We start from the raw sequence: 17355 nt of genomic DNA on the forward strand, positions 1-17355 counted from the left end.
GAACTGGCTTTGCACAGAGGAGTGAATTATTGGCCCTGAAAACAGCAGTGCCTCGCAGAAGAGAGAGCAGAACTGTCTGTGCCTTAGGAGAGGCTTGTTCCCAGAAATGTGTAAGGCTGCAGGACTCGTCCACTTCCTCTGCCTGCAAGGACACAGCTGGGAGGTGAAGTGGAGTAGCCAGTCACAACACAGGATTTGTGGGGTTGTTCACTCTTTCTCGTGGTGTTTATGCTGCCATCAGGATCACCACAATTCATCTGGAGGGTAACAGGCACCTCCATATTTCTGCACGGGCTTTTAGAGTTTGTCAAGAGAGCTGCACTGGTGGTGGTTTATTGGTGAGCTCTAACACCACCCACAAATCCATCTCCACGCCTCTTCAAGTATTCAGCACATAACTTATGGCCTCTGAGCTATTAACAAACCTCTTAGGCCAAGAAATGCATTTATCTACTCTCCTAGCACTCTCCCAAGGAACTGGGAAGAGCTTTAGTGTTAGGATTACCTGCATCAGCACCGGCACCGATCCTGCAGCTAAACCTGCCCTGACACTTCCCAGAATCCCAGAATCACTGAGGGTGGAGAAGGGTCACAGACAAGCCTCTTTTGGGTTTTTATTTTTATTTTCCAGACAGCCTCTGCAATCAATACTCTCGAATGCTCTGAGAGAAATAACAGAGCCTTGGGGGTCCCTCTGGATAGTGGCAGGTTTATCTTGTTTATGAAATCAGTTGTTTATGAGGTGCTCGATGGTGCTGGATTATTCCACAATGCTTGGGGATATCTATTCCCCTGAATTTTGCAGGTTTATCTTAACAAAAAAAATAAAGGTGCACTTCTTCTCATACAAGAAACATCTTATAAATATATTTCCCAGCTGCATTTCCAATGGCTGCACTGTCTCTGAGGATTGCCATCTGTTCCAATTATTCCTTCATTGTTCTTGGTTTAAAGCGTGGCAGCTTTATAACCGCAAGGAAACTCTTGCCATGAGTTTGTCGTTCTTGGGGATTGTAGCTTTTGTATCACTTTTCTCGGGGTGCCAAGGCTGTCTTCACACAGCCAGTGGAAAAATATCCTTGGGATGTCATGTCTGTGACAATCTGCCTGCGGTGCCCAGCGCCACAAAGAGTGACAGCTCCAAGTGCAGAGGTGTTTCTGCCTTATATATATCTGCTCTGTCAAGCAATGGGTGAACCAATCCCCAGCTGGGCAGGGCTTGGAGCAACCTGGGATAGTGGGAGGTGTCCCTACCCATGGCAGGGGGTGGCACTGGATGGGCTTTTGAGGTTCTTTCCAGCCCCAAACCCTTCTGTGGTTCCATAATTCTACAAACACAGGACAAAACCTGGCTCCCCAGTGCCAATTGCTCACAAGTGCACAGCACAAAAACCTGACACAAATTTTAATGCTGTGCAATTATAAGATCTTAGAAAGGGTACTGGGAGCGCTCGAAAAGGTCTCCCAGAGAGAGTTCAGAGAAACTGGGAGTCTTAAAGCTCTGCAGTGAAGGAGATGAATTTCTGATTCAATCCATGACCTCAGAGCAATACTGAAGAACAGTGAGGATCAACTGCAAGGCTGTGCCTCAGGGATTTCAGCGTTTTGAGTAAGCAGTGACGCCGATTGTGTCACTGCCCTCAGGGGACAGTGTGTGCGCTCCCCAGCAGGGAGCCCCTTACCGATGGGGGTGCCCACGCCATAGCCCTTGGAGTCGATGAGGCCGCCGATCTGCGTGAGGTTGCAGTTCCTCTGGGTGACGTACTCGATGCTGGTGGACTCCATGAGCAGGGCGTAGTCGGTGGTCAGCACGCGCTGGATGCCCTCGTCGTTGTTCTTCACCAGCGCCGTCTGCTGCCGGCTGCTCATGAACGCCCACATCTTCTCGTATGTGGAGATCTTGGATTTCTGCGCGGGGAAAAGGAGGCCCAGGGTCACACCAGCACCCCAGCTGCACTCGCCAAGGGTCCCTCAGCCTCCCCAGCCTAGAGCACCACATGTGGAGTGACAGGGTGGCAGGGTTTGCCTGCCAGCAGCATTTCCCTCTCACTGGGTTTTATGCTCAGCAATCTCTTGCTGTTTCCCACTTGCTTTGCAGTGCCAGGAACCTCATTACTGGCCTGGCTGTGAGGTGCTCTCAAGTTTTCTGCTACTCCATAGATTGTAGCCCTGCCGTCTCAGCTGATTCCAGGCTCAGCTTTAAACCCCGGCTTTGAGGGCATTCCTGCGAGAAGCTGATTTTTCTGGGTCTTTGAGCTTTAAATGTTAATATGCCCCGTCTGTAAATTCCATGAATGTCACCTGAATTCCACCTCAGTTTGGTGGAATTTGGTGAAACAAGTAGGAACCACTTTTATAGCTCAGCAGGGAATATTTTGGAGATTGATGCTATGTTTATGCACTAGACTGAGTCTGACAGTGAATTTAGTGAAAGGACAAAATTCCTTGTCCAGAAGAGTTTGTCAGAAAGATCTTGGCTTCTCAACTTGCCAGCTCCCATTTTTTTTTCTCCAGGATGGATCCTGTGCCAAATTTTGGCCTTTGAATTTTCATTAATTTCAGTGGAAACACATCTGCACTTTAGAAGGCAGGAACTGGCACAAGCTGCAGGACAGGACTAAGACTTGTTTTGATGGAGGGGCAAGAAAGAACTGGAAGATTTATGGACGTGCTGGAAACAGAGCAGGGCAGCAGTCTGGAGAAATAAATGTGTGTCACTGCTTGTGGATGGGAAACATCTTGCCTTCAGCTGGACTTCTCCCAGATTTGGCCATTCCCACAGATGGGCAATGCTGCCTGGAGTGCTGCTGCCTTGCCCTCCTACGAGGTTTAACTGTCCTGAGCTCCCCAGGCCCTGTTTTGGGCTATTTTCATCTGCTCTGGCCAGATCTGGCATCTCTACACAGGGAGGAGGCTGAGTCTGAAAGCCAAAGTCAGAACTCCATTTCCCCCCCACTAATAATTCCAATTACTTTTGTTTTCATTCCTCCCACGGTCCGGCTAAAAGCCACTGCAGAAAAGCGACTTCCTTGAAAAATATTTCATCTTTACAATAATGCTTTTCTGGGGAAACTGTTGTGACAAGGACACCCGTGCTAGGCATTCCAAACCATTGGGCAATCACAGCTGTCAGCACGTGCATTACAGACACCACTAACTACAAGTGGCGTCAGCTTGAATAAATGCAAATGGAGCTTTCAGAAAAGCAGTGGGAGTACCTTGCTTTCCTAATAAGCTTCCTGATCTCCATCCCATCCAGCAGTTACACTGAAATCTCAACTAATCTTGAACTCCTAATCTTGTGAGGACCTGGAGACGCTTCCTTAGTAAAAATCATAACACCTCTGATAAAACACTGGGTGTTTACAAGCGTGATACACTGCACTTTTCATGCATTTTCACTGTGTCACCGTCCCTCTGCCAGGGAATCCACCCCCCGTTTCTGTACTGTCCTTCCCCTGTGCCTCTGTGCACGTGTATTTCAGGCACAAGTGAGCTGGCACATGTAGTGCATAAATATTTAACCACCTTCTCTGAAGGTTTTCCTCTAGAAGCTCACAGGCTTTTTAGCCTACATATTTCTGCCTGCGGGATTAATGGTGCAAAAAGAAACCAGTGTAAAACTAAAAACAGCTCTAGGAAATTTGTTCTGAGCTTCTCATGTTGAGCTTCAGGACCTATTTCCTCTAAAAATGCAGGGATGCAACAGGGTTTGAAGTTTTGCCTCTGAAGCTAAATTTGACTTCAGAACATCAATGGCAGCGAGCTTCCTTGGGCCTGGAAGAGGCAGAGGAGAATCCGGAGCTTGCCTTACTGGAATATCTCTGGGTGTGTTTCCATCTCAGTGGAAATGCCAGCTCATCATTTCAGGAGCTCACTGTAGCAAAATGCTGCAGTTGGTGTTTTCCTTTCAGCAAGGAAACATTTCTGTTCGGCCACAGGAGAGCCTTGACAGGGGCAGTTCACCCTTTGCAGCACCAGCAGGGACAGACTGCACAGAATCCCAGAATCCCGGGATGGTTGGGGTTAGAAGGGACCTCTGGAGATCAGCCGGGTCCCAGAGCAGGCTCACCTGGAGCAGGTGTTTGGATTTTTGCCTTTTTGGGATGTCCCTAGAGAGGGAGAGACCTCTTGTCACAGATGTTGCTCTGCCCCACTGCTTCCCCCAGAGTCTGATTCCCTTCCAAGGCTCCGTGTGTGTGACTCCACAAACACCACCCTGAGGCTCCACAGGGAAAAGCCTGACCCGGGCTCATGCTGAGCCTGACTCCCCTGCTGAGGCTGCTGACGAAGCTGCTAATTAATTCTGACTGTCACAGGACTTTTGGGCATGTATTCTGTGTCGACAGCTTGTTGGCTTTTACACTGACATTGTATGAGATTATCCATTTTGGATGTAATTAATACTAATAATTAGGAAAAAAGAAAAAAAAGGCCTAATTAGCACAGTTGTCTACCAATTAGCCACAGAAAACTCTCTGCCTGCAGATGTGCTCAGGTGTGTGTGGCCCCTGTATTGACGGTCTAGGTAACATTGACCATGGAGCATTAAAAGAAGGGACAAACAAACTTGCATTTTTCCTGTGGAATCACCACGGTAGAATGTGCCTTTCAGAAGGGGAAGCAGACTTTTCCAGCTGCTTTTCAGTGAAGTGTCTGGAAGGAAATAGGATCCCAGCTGGAGAATATCCCCATGTCCATGCCCTGGCTCCCATCAGAGGCAGATGGGTTTACCTCTCACTGTATTCCACTGCCAGGCTGGCATTCCACGTGTCCTGGGGGAAACCTGCCGGGTTGTACATTCCTGCTGCTGAAGGATCCACCGTGCTGGGGTACCGGGTGTATTTACCTTCTCCTCTAATCCCTCAGGATGCTGTGGCTCCAGGTACCTGGTGTATTCACCTTCTCCTCCAGTCCCTTGGGATGTTGTGTGTCTGGGTACCTGGTGTATTTATCCTCTCCTCTAACCCCTCAGGATGCTGTGGCTCTGGTTTTGGCTGAATTAAGTATTTCCCTACCCCTCCAATCCTCCAGGATGCCATGGCTCTGGCTCTGGGTACCTCGTGTATTTATCTTCTCTAATCCCTTAGGATGCTGTGGCTCTGGTTTTGGGTGAATTTTGTATTTCCCCACCCCTGCAGTCCCTGGGGATGCTGTGGCTCCGGTTTTGGGTGAATTTTGTATTTCCCTACCCCTGCAGTCCCTGGGGATGCTGTGGCTCTGGTTTTGGGTGAATTTTGTATTTCCCTACCCCTGCAGTCCCTGGGGATGCTGTGGCTCCGGTTTTGGGTGAATTCTGTATTTCCCTACCCCTGCAGTCCCTGGGGATGCTGTGGCTCCGGTTTTGGGTGAATTTTGTATTTCCCTACCCCTGCAGTCCCTGGGGATGCTGTGGCTCTGGTTTTGGGTGAATTATCTATTCCCCTACCCCTGCAGTCCCTGGGTTGCTGTGGCTCCACCTCCTGGCCCCGCAGATGCCCGGGGCTGCCTTACCTTGAAGAAGGTCATGGTGGATCCATCCCTGACAGCCCCATACTCGATCTTGGTTTGCTTTGCCAGGTCATCTGCCGAGTCGATGGGAGATTCCATCCTCTCCACGGTCAGGAAGGCAGCCAGGTTGGCAGTGTAGGATGAGATTATGATTAAGGTGAAAAACCACCATATTCCTCCAACTATTCTGGTGGAAAGAGCTTTGGGCATCAGCTCTGATCCTGTTACAACACCATCAGAACGATCATATTAAAATGAGGCTTTCCTGATAGCACAGCCTGGTTCTAGGCACAGAATGCTTTTATGAGCTGCAGCATGATAAAATGATTTCAACAATAATCTCACAGATGCACGGCTGACATTTATAATGGTAACACACTGGGAAGGGGATGTGTGCCATGATACATGACAAATGGAATTATCCTTGGGTCTGAGCCCCCTCACGTCTCTGAGCTAACCAGCCTTGTGATATTAATCTTGTACATCCCCAGCGAGCTACTCTGGTGTTTTTGTCTGCTTCTGGAGTCCCTTTGTGCCTGTACACTGCGATCAATTCTGTAACCAGAGCTCTTTGGCAAATGCTCTTCTGCTCCCAGCTGCCTGACAGAAATCCCTCACAGGAGGAGCCTGCCCTGTCCATCCTGTCAACCCTTCTCAGCACCAACAGGGAGATCAGTGCAGCTCCAGGGACCTCCAGTGAACCCCAGCTCAGCCCCCAGAAAACCTCTTTCTAGCAACCTGTGCCTCACGTCTGAAAAATCAGAGGGTCAGTGGACACACCCCTGCGACCCTCAGGGCAATGCAGAGTTTTGGGCAGCGTATTTAACACTCACTATTCTGAACAGGTGTGAGCAGGTCTCTGCCACTGCATAAACCCCCACAGAGCAGCACGTGTTACCTGCACTGCAATGGTTCCCAGGCAGCTCAGAAAACCTCTGCTTCAGCCACAGAGATACTGGCGCTTCCAGGCATTCTGAGGCAAATTTTCAGTGCCATTCCCACTGAACTCTGTGCATAATGTGGGATTCGAGGATCTGGTTCAGCAGAGCTCTTGGGTAGCCACCTGGGTAACTTGACTTCAAAGTCAAGTTTTTGCATAATTATTTTGCTGTCGAGGGATGGACTTAAGAAAATACTTAAGAGCCCGTGAACAGAAAGCTCAAGGCTAAAGATTTTTACTTAACAAATGTATTTTTTATTACTGGAAAAACACGGTGCCATATTATGTCTCCTCAGCTATTCAGTGAGTTCTGCGAGAAATTTCAACATTTTCAGGCTTTGCAAAAGCTCTGAAAGTGGCTTTTGGGGCAGAGACCGAAAGGGTAAAACCTTCCCCACCAAGCAGCAAGCAGATTGGAGCTGTATTTGTAAACACAGAGCTGTGTCTCTTAAAGGTCAGAGCTAAGCTTAGCCCAGGGGTTGGAGTGTGTTGACAGAGCTGCCAAACAGCGAGAGCAGTCTGAAGGCAAAAACTCTCACTTGAAATTTTCCAGTCCAAAAGGAGTTGTTTCCAGAGCTGTAGCTCTGCCTGGGTTTGTGTTTGGGCTTCTGCTGTACTTTCTTGCTTTCCTGACTAGTTGTGTTTTGTTGGTTTCATTTTTGTTTTTGTTTTTGTTTTTGTTTCAATACAATGAAACATTTCCTCGTTGCTTTCTATTTCTAAGCGGGGGAGGAACTGCAAGAGCTGTGCTGATTCAGGTCATCCTGAAGGAATTCTTGCTTTTAAGCTTAGGCAGCCATACAGATAGAATTCCTGCACTTGTTCCCTCACAGGGAACAATTCCTTCCCAATATCCCATCTAAACCTACTCTGTCAGTTTGAAGCCATTCCCCATGTCCTGTCCCTCCATCCCTTGTCCCCAGTCCCTCTCCAGCTCTCCTGGAGCCCCTTTAGGCCCTGGCAGGGCTCTGAGCTCTCCCTGGAGCCTTCTCCTCTCCAGGTGAGCCCCCCCAGCTCTCCCAGCCTGGCTCCAGCCCTGCAGCAGCTCCGGGGCCTCCTCTGGGTTCTCTCCAGCAGCTCCAGCTCCTTGTGCTGCTGGCCCAGGGCTGGGGCGGCTCTGCAGGTGGGATCTCACCTGAGCTCAGGGGCACAGGGGCAGAATCCCCCCTGCCCTGCTGTCCAGGCTGTGGGATCAGCCCGGGATCTGCTCCATCCCCTCTCTCCACCCGGGCGCTCTGTGCCCCGGCTGCTCCTGCCTGCCCCGTTTCTGGCTGAGCTGAGCTCTGAGGGACAGCCCTCCTTTCTCACAGTGACAGCTTCCCTGGATGGATTGGATGAAATGTGCCCTGTTTGGATGCTTTCAGAGGATGCAAACACATCTGAGACTTCCAGGGGAAAAACAGGGGAAGCAGCATCTAAATCAAAATGTTGCCAGCAAGACTCGGGGGCAGAGACAATACTTGCTGAAGTCTCTCTAGTGCCTTTTTATGGCAGACATGACAGCCAATCCTGATCCAGACTTTGCTCACGCTCTGTAGAAAAGAGAAAGTCTGATCATCACATTTTAAAATTTAATCACAAGTGGCTTCCAGTCAAGCATAACGAGCAGCTGCTGCCAAGGAGGAGGAGCGCAACGCTAGACCCAGACTTCCACCACGGCTCCCATCATGTCCAAACTCTTCCCGTGACCGTGAGGCACAGACAATCACACCACAAGTTTGCACATGGAAACATCTGTGTTGCCTTACGAATGTTTTCTTTTTTTCCTTTCTTTCGTTTTCTCTCTGTCTTTCGTTTTGTTTTGAGTCTCCTTACAAGACAAGCAGAGTCTGGTTGGGGCTGACTGTCATGTACCCAAGGTAGTGGTAACGAGCAGACACTGCATCCCACAGTTTGCTGTGGATGATGGTAAACTCCAAAAAAGGCAGGACAGGAAACACAAAATCCCGGGGCACTTTCACACACAGGGCAACCACAGTTAGGTACACACACCTGCCTGATACTGTAAAACCTCAGCCTGTGTTTTACTGACAAATTGGAAGGAAAACAAAACAGAAAAGCTCCAAAACAAAGCGGAAAACGCTCCTCTTTCATCCAAACTCCTTCAAAGCAATTTCTGTGGGGAAGCTCTGTATCCTCTCAATATGGTAATGCACCACTAGAAGCAAGTGCCTCTTAGGTCAATACAAACTTTATTCTCTACCATATCTAGGGAAAAAAATCCTCTTTATTTTTTAACAGCTACTCATGTCTGCTAAAGAGGAAAGCATAAACTGTACCTGTATGAATGCAGGGATGGTTTTACATTCCTTACTTAAATGTTTAGGAGTTTAATACCAAGGTACTGCTGGGCTTTGCCTTTTTGGTTGTGGTGGGGCGGGGTCTTTTTTGTTCAGCTTTGATTCAACTTGAAATGTTTGTCAGAAAACATTTTCTCTCTTTTCTGTGGACCCCAGTTTCGGTTGAAAGTGATTTCATTGGAAACCTCGGAACATAAATGCCATAAACCAATGTGTTTAGTACATAGATCTATTTGACCTCCCACATGGAGTAAGCTTCACTGCCCCTCCTTGGAGTCTGAATAAAATGTCAGCTGTTTCCAAGATCATCAGCAATGGGGGCTTGTGACTGGGTTAAGCTAAGGCTTCTAGGGTCGGATGCATTTACAGAGGGATGGGACTCATACCTGCAGAAAAGCCGTAGAAAACAAGGGTGTGGTGTTGGTTTTAAACAACATGTTTGACAAGTGCCTACAAACTCAACAACCCTTCTGGAGAAAGAGCATCTGTCCTTGTTTGGCAGCTGGAACAGTTCTTCTAGGGCAGCTAAGGCTGTTTGTCTTGGGATGGAGCCCAACACTTCCCTGCTGCCAAAACTCTTATACCAATAAACTCAGCTTCAGTGTGAGGCACTTCAGACCCCTCTTGCAATTAAATTCCACTTCAGCTGCAGAGCTCCCGTGTGGCCCTGTGTGCTCCCCTTTCTCTCAGCTGCTTGCCCTCCAGGTCTGGGCTGCAGGGTTCCCCTGTGGCAGAGGCACATGGCTTCCTTCCTTCCCTTGCGCTACTCTGGTGTGTGAGATCAGGTTTTACAGTACATGCTGTTTACAGAGGGTGGAGTTTACCAGCACAGAAGCCCTGGAGCAGACTGTGGGACGTGTGCGAGAACGAAGTGTAACCGGTGTACCTTGCTGCATGAGAGCTCCAACTCCAAACCAGAAACTATTTAGTAAAGTAAAATTGTTTTCCACCACGTCTGAGTCTGGGTTGCACGGGTGGGGGTTATACCACTCGTATGGTGTAAACCTGTGGCAGTCAACAGAAACAGTCCGTAAACATCGAGCAGAGGACACACAGCAAACCTGCTGAGCAGCGCTCCCCGGCAGGGCAGGAACAGGGACAGGGACAGGGACAGGGACAGGGACAGCAGAGCCCAGCACGGAGGGCTGGCCCCCTGCCAAAGGACAGTTTGGCATTGAAGGACATCCACAGCCCTGTGCCAGCTGTGGATAAGCTGTGGAGCGATGGGTGGCACACTGCTGGGCCCGGCACGGGGCTGCTGCTCCTCTCCTGCCCTCTCCTCCCTGCCCCACAGCTCCCTGCCCCACTGCCGGGGCACCGCTGGGAGCCACAGGGACTGTTTTGGGAGCAAGGAAGGGGCAGCAGCCCTCTCAGGGCAGCACCGCGCTGTCTGTGGGTGCTGGACCCTCCCTGCAGCAGCAGCTGCCCATCATTCCCAGACCACTGGATGTTCCCAGCTGGCAGGGACCCACCAGGGGTCCCACTCTGAGGCAGGTGCCCATTCAGGAGCAGCCCCGCAGCCTGGGGGCTCTGAGCACCCTGCTCTCCCCGGCTTTGGAGGCGCTGGGAGCAGCGGCAGCTCCTCGAGCCACAGGGATAACGGGTGGGCACAAGCAGGAGGGAGCAGCACAGCAATTCCTTCCCTGGAGGAGCTCCGGGCTGAGCTCACACCCAGCAGGAGCTCCCCAAGGACTGCTCCTCCTCTGGCTCCCCAGAGCCACGTGCCTCCCTCGTGGAGCGTGTGGATGCAGCTTTAATTGACACCCTCACCCAACACATTCTAATTACTGTTGCAACAATATAATTAAGCATTGAATTTATGCACGGTTGCTAGCGGAGTGCCTTGCTTAGCTGAAGTAATGAGGTCTGGTAATAATGAATCCGTTAATTGGGAGAGGATGTAGCTTAGGATGCCATCAGCTGCACAATGCCCAGAACGAGAGTACCGAAAATCATGACAAAAGACAAAGTTTTCAGGGTCAAGTTAGCAACAGTTCTGCATGCACCCGTCAAAAGAAAAGCAGTTCCCAAATTAGATGTTTCAGGTTTCCGCTGTAATCATGGAAGCAGGTGTTGTGGGGTGACCACATTGTTCCCAGCTCAGTTCACGCCCTCAGAGGGACACACATCCTTCACAAGAGACCTCCAGTCAGGATCCGTGGGTTGCCAACAGCCCCAGGAGTGGGGAGCTCCCCCCACAGTGTTCACACAGGGCAGGAAGAAGAACAAATTCCTCTGCCTGGCCTGCCTGGGAAGCCCAAGGCTGGAATTTTGCAGGGTTTCAGAAAACCACCACATTCAGTGACTTGGACACAAATGTCCCCATCACAAGAAGAGCAAAAGGGCCATTGCTAGAAAGTGGCCGTGAAATTCTGGCAGCAAATCCTTGTCTTCCAGACCGGGAAGGTTTTTCTAGCCCTAGGTTCATATTTCAATGCATTAGTAGGGTGCACATCTCCCTCAAAACAAAAGCTGTTTTTTTTCTCCTGTTTCTCTTGCTGCACTAGGCTCTGGTTTACAGCTCAGCAGAATCCACTACTCAGACCTTCTGTTTTCCTGGCCCTTTTCCCCCCTGGTTTTCTCCCTCTCCAGCAGCAGCTGTGCTGAGGTATCTGATAAAGGTGAGATGCTCAAGGTCACCCAAGCACCTTTTTCCACGGGGTCTGTGTGACATTATTGACTCAGCTACTTGGCTCTGCCTTTGCTGATGTAACAGCACAGCTGACATGGCATCAGCAGACAGGGAAATTTTGGCAGAAAACACCTTGCTCATCCACTGGCAGTGTACTTGGAACAGAGCTTTGCCAGTCTGCAACTCTTCACAGTGATTAAAACTTCAGTGTTTGAGTTTAAAAATTGATGTAACAATGACAGGGCTACGTTAGGCTCAGAGACAAATGAGAAATTATTCAGCTGCTGAAAAGTTGAAAGAAATGACAGGAGGATTATACCAGTCTGTGCAAACTATTCCCAAGTATTTGTTTTCCAGGAACTGATGTCAAAATGTGGGTAACCATTTAATTTACTGTGACAGTGCTAAGAAGCGGATGTTTTCTGGGGTTATTAAAAGCAACCAGTGTTTGCTGAAACACTTTGCAAACCTTACAGAAATCTCGGTGTATTTGGAGACATGGACAGGTCTTGATGTGGGTTTCAAGAACAGCTTAGCTTAAAATGTATAAATCTAAATTAGCATGAACACAATTTCACTTCTTCAGTCCATGCTGCTGAATCTAACTAGGCACTGCTCTCAGGCATCAGCTCAAGGGAAGTGTTTGTGCTCCCTTCCACTGCTCTGAGGTGGAGAGGGCTGGGGGATGTTTTCAGTCTTGGCACACAACTGCAGAAAAGTCAACGTGCTGGAGTGGAGCAGATTTAAGATTAGTCATGACTGAGATCACGGGCTGTGTACAGTGGGGTTATTATCCACGGTACAGTGAGGACTGCAGGAGCCTGTGGGACGCCGTGAGCAATTGCACACAGCCCCACAGCTGCCAGGGAGGGAGGAACTCCTCTTTCACCTCAGGCCACCCCTGGGAAGTTAACCCCTGACCCCCCCTCCTCTAATGCACACAACCATTTCGGCTGGAAGAGACCTCCAAGGTTGGACCTACAGCAAGGTTCACCTTTTGGGTCTTTTACCTCTGACCTGTGTGCAGTGTGAGGGGAAAAGGGAAATGCCTGCATGCAAGTAACAGACTGCTTTTCAGCACGTGTCTGCTGGGGTGGTGCCTCCTGATGCATCCCACTGGGCATTCCTCTTGGAACAGCCCCTAAACAAAGGCCTCAGTGCCGTACAGACAAGCAGTGTTGATGAGACAATACCAAGACTCTGCTGAAAGGTTTTAGGGCTGGATAACCCCCTTAGGATGGTTTGATACCCCTGTACTCCAGAGCCCATCCCACACCTGCGAGAGGAGAGGCCGTGGGTGCACCTAAAACTCTGTCCTGGCCTTACCTGGCAATGACAAAGAGGACACAGCTGACTCCGAGGCAGGCCAGGAGGACATACATCCAAATATCCGGAGAGAGGGGGTTTAAAAAGGAGAAGACGCCGGGGTTGGTCCCGTTGGGCTTCCGGTACAAGATGCTGATTCCCAGCGTCATGAAGGGCTTGGAGAAATCAATCACTTTCTCTCTGACATAGGTAATGGTGAGAGGAGCAACGGCCAGGTCAGCTTTCTGGAAACACAAAAGGGAACATACTCATCTCCTGCAGGTTCAGCAAACCCACCGCAATTCCCTCCGTTTCTTTCCCGAGTATTACAAAACAAACCAAATTTGGCTCAAAGTCAACAAAATCTAACATTTCTAGGGTACTTTGGGTGGGGTGTGACATTTTGTTTCCTCTTTTTACGAGGCAGGGGGACATTTGGGACATGGCCACTGATGGATGTTTCTCCCCAACACCTGCAAACTGCTCATTCTGATGGGTGGCTAAACAGACACAGCAGTGGCTCCAAAAGGTGAAAACCACAGCAAAGATTTCAGATATGAAATACCCCAGGCAAAAGGAGAACAGAGAGAAGAGTTCAGTCTTACATGATCTATGAGTTCCTTCACCATCCCATTCCACTCTCCCTTGTCATTCTGGGCTCCGTATTTGCCGTCAGAAACGAGTTTGACCTCATAGATGAAGCCCAAAATGTTTGACAGCTCCTTTAGCAAGTCCAGGCAGTACCCCTCGAATCTGTCATTGCCGTACAAGGGCTTGTCAGACTTCTTGTACATCACGTAGGGATCTTCCTGCAGGAAAACACAGCGGACAGGCAGGGGGAGATGTGAGGCTTGGCTCGGATTAGATCAGTTTCTCCACACCGTGGTAATATTTTTCCGAAGGGATTGTGAGTACATGGAAACCAGCAATTTACTGTGTGCATTAAAAGCTGTTGTGGGTATGTTAACAAACTCACTGAATGGATTAGTGATGAGCATCAGGGCCCTAATTTTCAGGGGAACGGACCATTTGTGTCTCCCAGGAGCTTTAATTCCAGTTGTGCCCGGCAGCTCCAGACTCAGACCCAAGGTCTGGACCCTACATCGTCCCACTCCAAGGGACAGGAAGGGAGAGGATCCTAAGTAACAGAAGGAAACCCACAAAGGGAACCTAACATTTTATATCCTGTGAAAAATAAGTCTTTACTGAGAAAAACCTTCAAACGGAGTGAAGAAGGAATGGAGAACAGCACAGCCAGATTGCAAAATACAATTTTGCTTTCCCTTTTACAGGACTTTGGATAGAAGAAGGTCTGGGCCAGCAGTTTAATGTGGCAAAACACCTCTGGCAATAGACAAGTAGTGTGGAAGGAGCCTTTGAGCTCTTTCCCTCCTCCTGAGGAACTGGGCAGAGCAATTGGGAAAAAAAGTGGCATTGCTGGGCACGTAGAAAGCACGAGGCAGAGCAGCCCCCGAATACCCAGTGGCACCTTTCCCATTCCTCTCAGCAGGAACAATGACTCAATCTGTCTGTCTGCTGTTTCCCACTTCCCTTCAGCCCTCTTTGTCTCATTTTCAGTGGAACAAAGGCTGTATGAGCAGTGACTGCACAGCTGAGTGTTTGTGCGTGCTCGCTCTTCTGGGAGGGCAAGTGCGCAGGGTCCGTCTGAAACGCTGGAGAAGGTGAAAGGGTTTTGGGGGCAGAGGTTCCCGGGAGCCTTCCACTGGCAGTGGGGTGTCTTTGAGCCAATCTCACGCAGGTGTGTGTGGATCCTGAGACCAAAGCTGAGGCTCTGGGCAGCCTTACCAGGATGGTGGTGACGATGAGCGTGCGGTTGGCCAAGGAGTCGGTGATGTTGGTGGACCTGTCCTTGTTGCTGTCCGTCATGTTAAGGCCACTGTAGGAGTTCCAGACCCCGATCTGCAGGGAGGAGAGCGGGTGAGAGGCTGCCCTAACCCCCCATACCCCCAGAGCACCGGCCTCAGGGGTCACCTCAGGAAGGACAGAGTGCTGGGGAGGGCAGGGGCTCGGAGAAAGGCAGCGACACCGTGGGCTGACTCAGAAACCCCGGGGAACGACTGCAAAGTGCGTAAATGCAAACCCAGGAGCAGTGAGAGTGTGAGGCTTGGCAGGGCTGTGCTGGGGGGGCCAACTGGCTACTAAAGTGGAACATGCTGGCTTTGTGCCCTGCTTTAAAAAAGCACCAAATGTCTATTTTTATGATTTTTTTTTTTTAAATTGTCAGTGGTGGAATTGAGATATGTGGCAAGACCTCTCTCTTGTGATAGATCAGGTTAAAAGCCTGAATAACTACATTGGAACGGACTGATGGAGGTACTGGCCTTTTGCTTGCCCTGTGCCTTCTGCAGGTTTAGCAAAGATCATTCTGTCATTCCTGCACTCCTGGATATGCCAGAGCTCCCAGGGTGGTACCATTTCACACTCCCAGCAGTATTTGCTCAGCAAACATCAGTGGGCAAAGGCAAATTCCTTTCTAGCCAGGGAGAAAGGAAAACATCCAGTGTTTACTGCCCAAGCCAAAGCCTCCAGGGAAGATATTTGTGATTTCAGAGGATTTGGATCTACACTGTGGGGGCAGAAATTATAACCACATTATTTCTTCAGATCAATATTTACCCAACTGAAATGCAGTCTGGAAACACCTCCAGTGTTTCTGCCCTTGGATCTTCAGCCTGAGGGCTGATGTGAGGACCTCCAGGTGAGGAGCTGGCTCAGGCAGGTTGGTTTGTGCTGGGCATTGTGGACAGCACAACCATTTCAAGCAAACTCAGGGTTTGTGCCCCCAGGTGCCCCTCACAAACTTTTTTTCCCCAAAATCTTAATGAAGACATCTATGCCATTTAAAAAAAAAAAAAAAAGTTTATGCTAAGCATTTGTCAGCCATTCCTTTGTTTCCAAAAGTAGATCAGGTTGGGAAACCCATCTGGAAAGTGCACGGATTTACAGAGGAAAGAAAATGTTGCCAGGAATACAGTAACTATCCAGCGTCCTTGGATTTGCACCGGGGTGGGTGAGCCCTTCTGCTCACTGTGACTGACTTGGGATGTGTTTGTTGGCTGGCAGCAGGGAGAGAGGAGGACAGCCACGAGTCACACAGCACAAAGAACAGAGCAGGAGAGCACTGCACACCTGGGCAAAGGGACAGCACTGCACACCTGGGCAAAGGGACAGAACTGCACATCTGGGCAAAGGGACAGGACTGAACATCTGGGCAAAGGGACAGCACTGCAGGGCAGCCCTGCCTGGAGGGGGAAGAGAGAGGAACAAGGATGAGACCCGGGTAGGACATGACTGTGGGGAGGCCAGGGGATGTTTTGCAGTTTAGTGACAAGTTTGAGAGGTGCCATGGGCCCTTCCCAGCCAGCCCATGCTCTGCACCTGCTGTAATTTGGTTTAACTCAGCTCAGCAGAACACGAGATGCCTGCAGTCAAAAGGGAGAGTGCTTGTGCCTGGCAGGGGAGGATCTACTCCCCAGGAAGGAGGGGAGAGGGCCTCTGTGCCTCAGCCTGATCCACTGAAGATCAAACTGGGCATTTAAGTACCTCTGTGCTCCGTGAGAACACAGAGAGGGTTGTAGAGGATGTTTTACCCTGGTTATTCTCACACAAACAGCACAACCCCAAAACCTTTCCGAACTGTGTGTGAGGGAGGGCTGTGGAATAATGAGATCCCTGTGAACCATGGACAAAATACAATTCTAAGCACTACAAACACTTTCTGTCTCATGGCTGCAGAACACTTCAGACCCAGTGGATGCAGTTTTTATCTTCTCCTCAAGGAGCAGCAAGCAGGGGTTGTAAGTCCTGTGGGGAGCAGTGAGTGGAGCTGTTCTCCAAATCCCACTTTTGTGTTTTAAGCACCTTACAGTTCAAAGAGGGATGAGATTCCCGGGGTGATTTGCATCTTTTATAAACAAGCTTAGTCCCAATTTCCTATGTTAGTGAATGACAGCATCCACTTCATCATCTCTATTATTTTCTGTGAGGAGCTAATAACACACTCATCCAAATTCTGAGGCAATAATGCTTGAACACTGCCAGCACTGAGAGGTTTGTGTGGGGAAAAACGCCCCCAGCCCTGCACATTAAACCAGACTTTGGAGCTGATGCCCATACACATCCAAAATAGTGTAATTTTACCCCTCAGGGTAAATTCTAGGTGAATCAGGAAGGATGGCACACGAGAAGAGGACTGGTTTTGCTGCAACAGGGGCCTCTACTCAAAGATGGGAAAAGCACAGCTCCCAAGAATTAAAATAATAATTAACCCCCTCCTGATTTTGGTGGGAAACCAAAATCCCTGAACCCGGCCAAGATCTATTTAGTCTTTGCAATTACAGTGTCTCTAGTGGAGAAAAACTGATCCTACCAGGAAAATTCCTGCTTTCAGAGGCACTGAGTTGTCTCTAAACTGCAATAGGGAGAGTCACCACAAAAACCCAGAGGCTGAGTGTGAAGACCCAGCCCACAGGGTTTTGGCATCACCCGTCTGCATACAAACCTTCTTCCACACTTTGTATAAATGATTAGAACCCTCGCCAGCAGCCTTGGTACAGGGGAAAATAAACAGTGCTTCATTAAAAATGAAAAGAGAAGCTGTCTGAAGAGCTGTGTGGGAGCAATTACAGATAAATTCTCAATTAACCCATCAGCAATTACCACCCGGA

The 17355-nt window shown here is 49.5% G+C and overlaps 1 protein-coding gene across 1 annotated transcript in view; it reads right to left on the reverse strand.

The window, feature by feature from the left end:
- Nucleotides 1-17355, reverse strand: part of LOC136303600 (glutamate receptor ionotropic, kainate 1) — a 76775-nt gene that overhangs the window by 9968 nt on the left and 49452 nt on the right. Inside the window, exons 9-14 of the mRNA XM_066207220.1 lie at nt 14474-14587; nt 13273-13476; nt 12689-12912; nt 9617-9735; nt 5494-5711; nt 1683-1908 (exon numbers count right to left, since the gene is read on the reverse strand). Of these exons, the coding sequence (XP_066063317.1) occupies nt 1683-1908; nt 5494-5711; nt 9617-9735; nt 12689-12912; nt 13273-13476; nt 14474-14587 (1105 nt within the window). The remainder of the gene's footprint in view (nt 1-1682; nt 1909-5493; nt 5712-9616; nt 9736-12688; nt 12913-13272; nt 13477-14473; nt 14588-17355) is intronic.

The sequence above is a fragment of the Chamaea fasciata genome, unplaced genomic scaffold (genome assembly GCF_029207755.1).
Source record: "Chamaea fasciata isolate MVZ Bird 193981 ecotype frontalis unplaced genomic scaffold, bChaFas1.0.hap1 SCAF_2, whole genome shotgun sequence".
Lineage (NCBI taxonomy): Eukaryota > Metazoa > Chordata > Aves > Passeriformes > Sylviidae > Chamaea > Chamaea fasciata.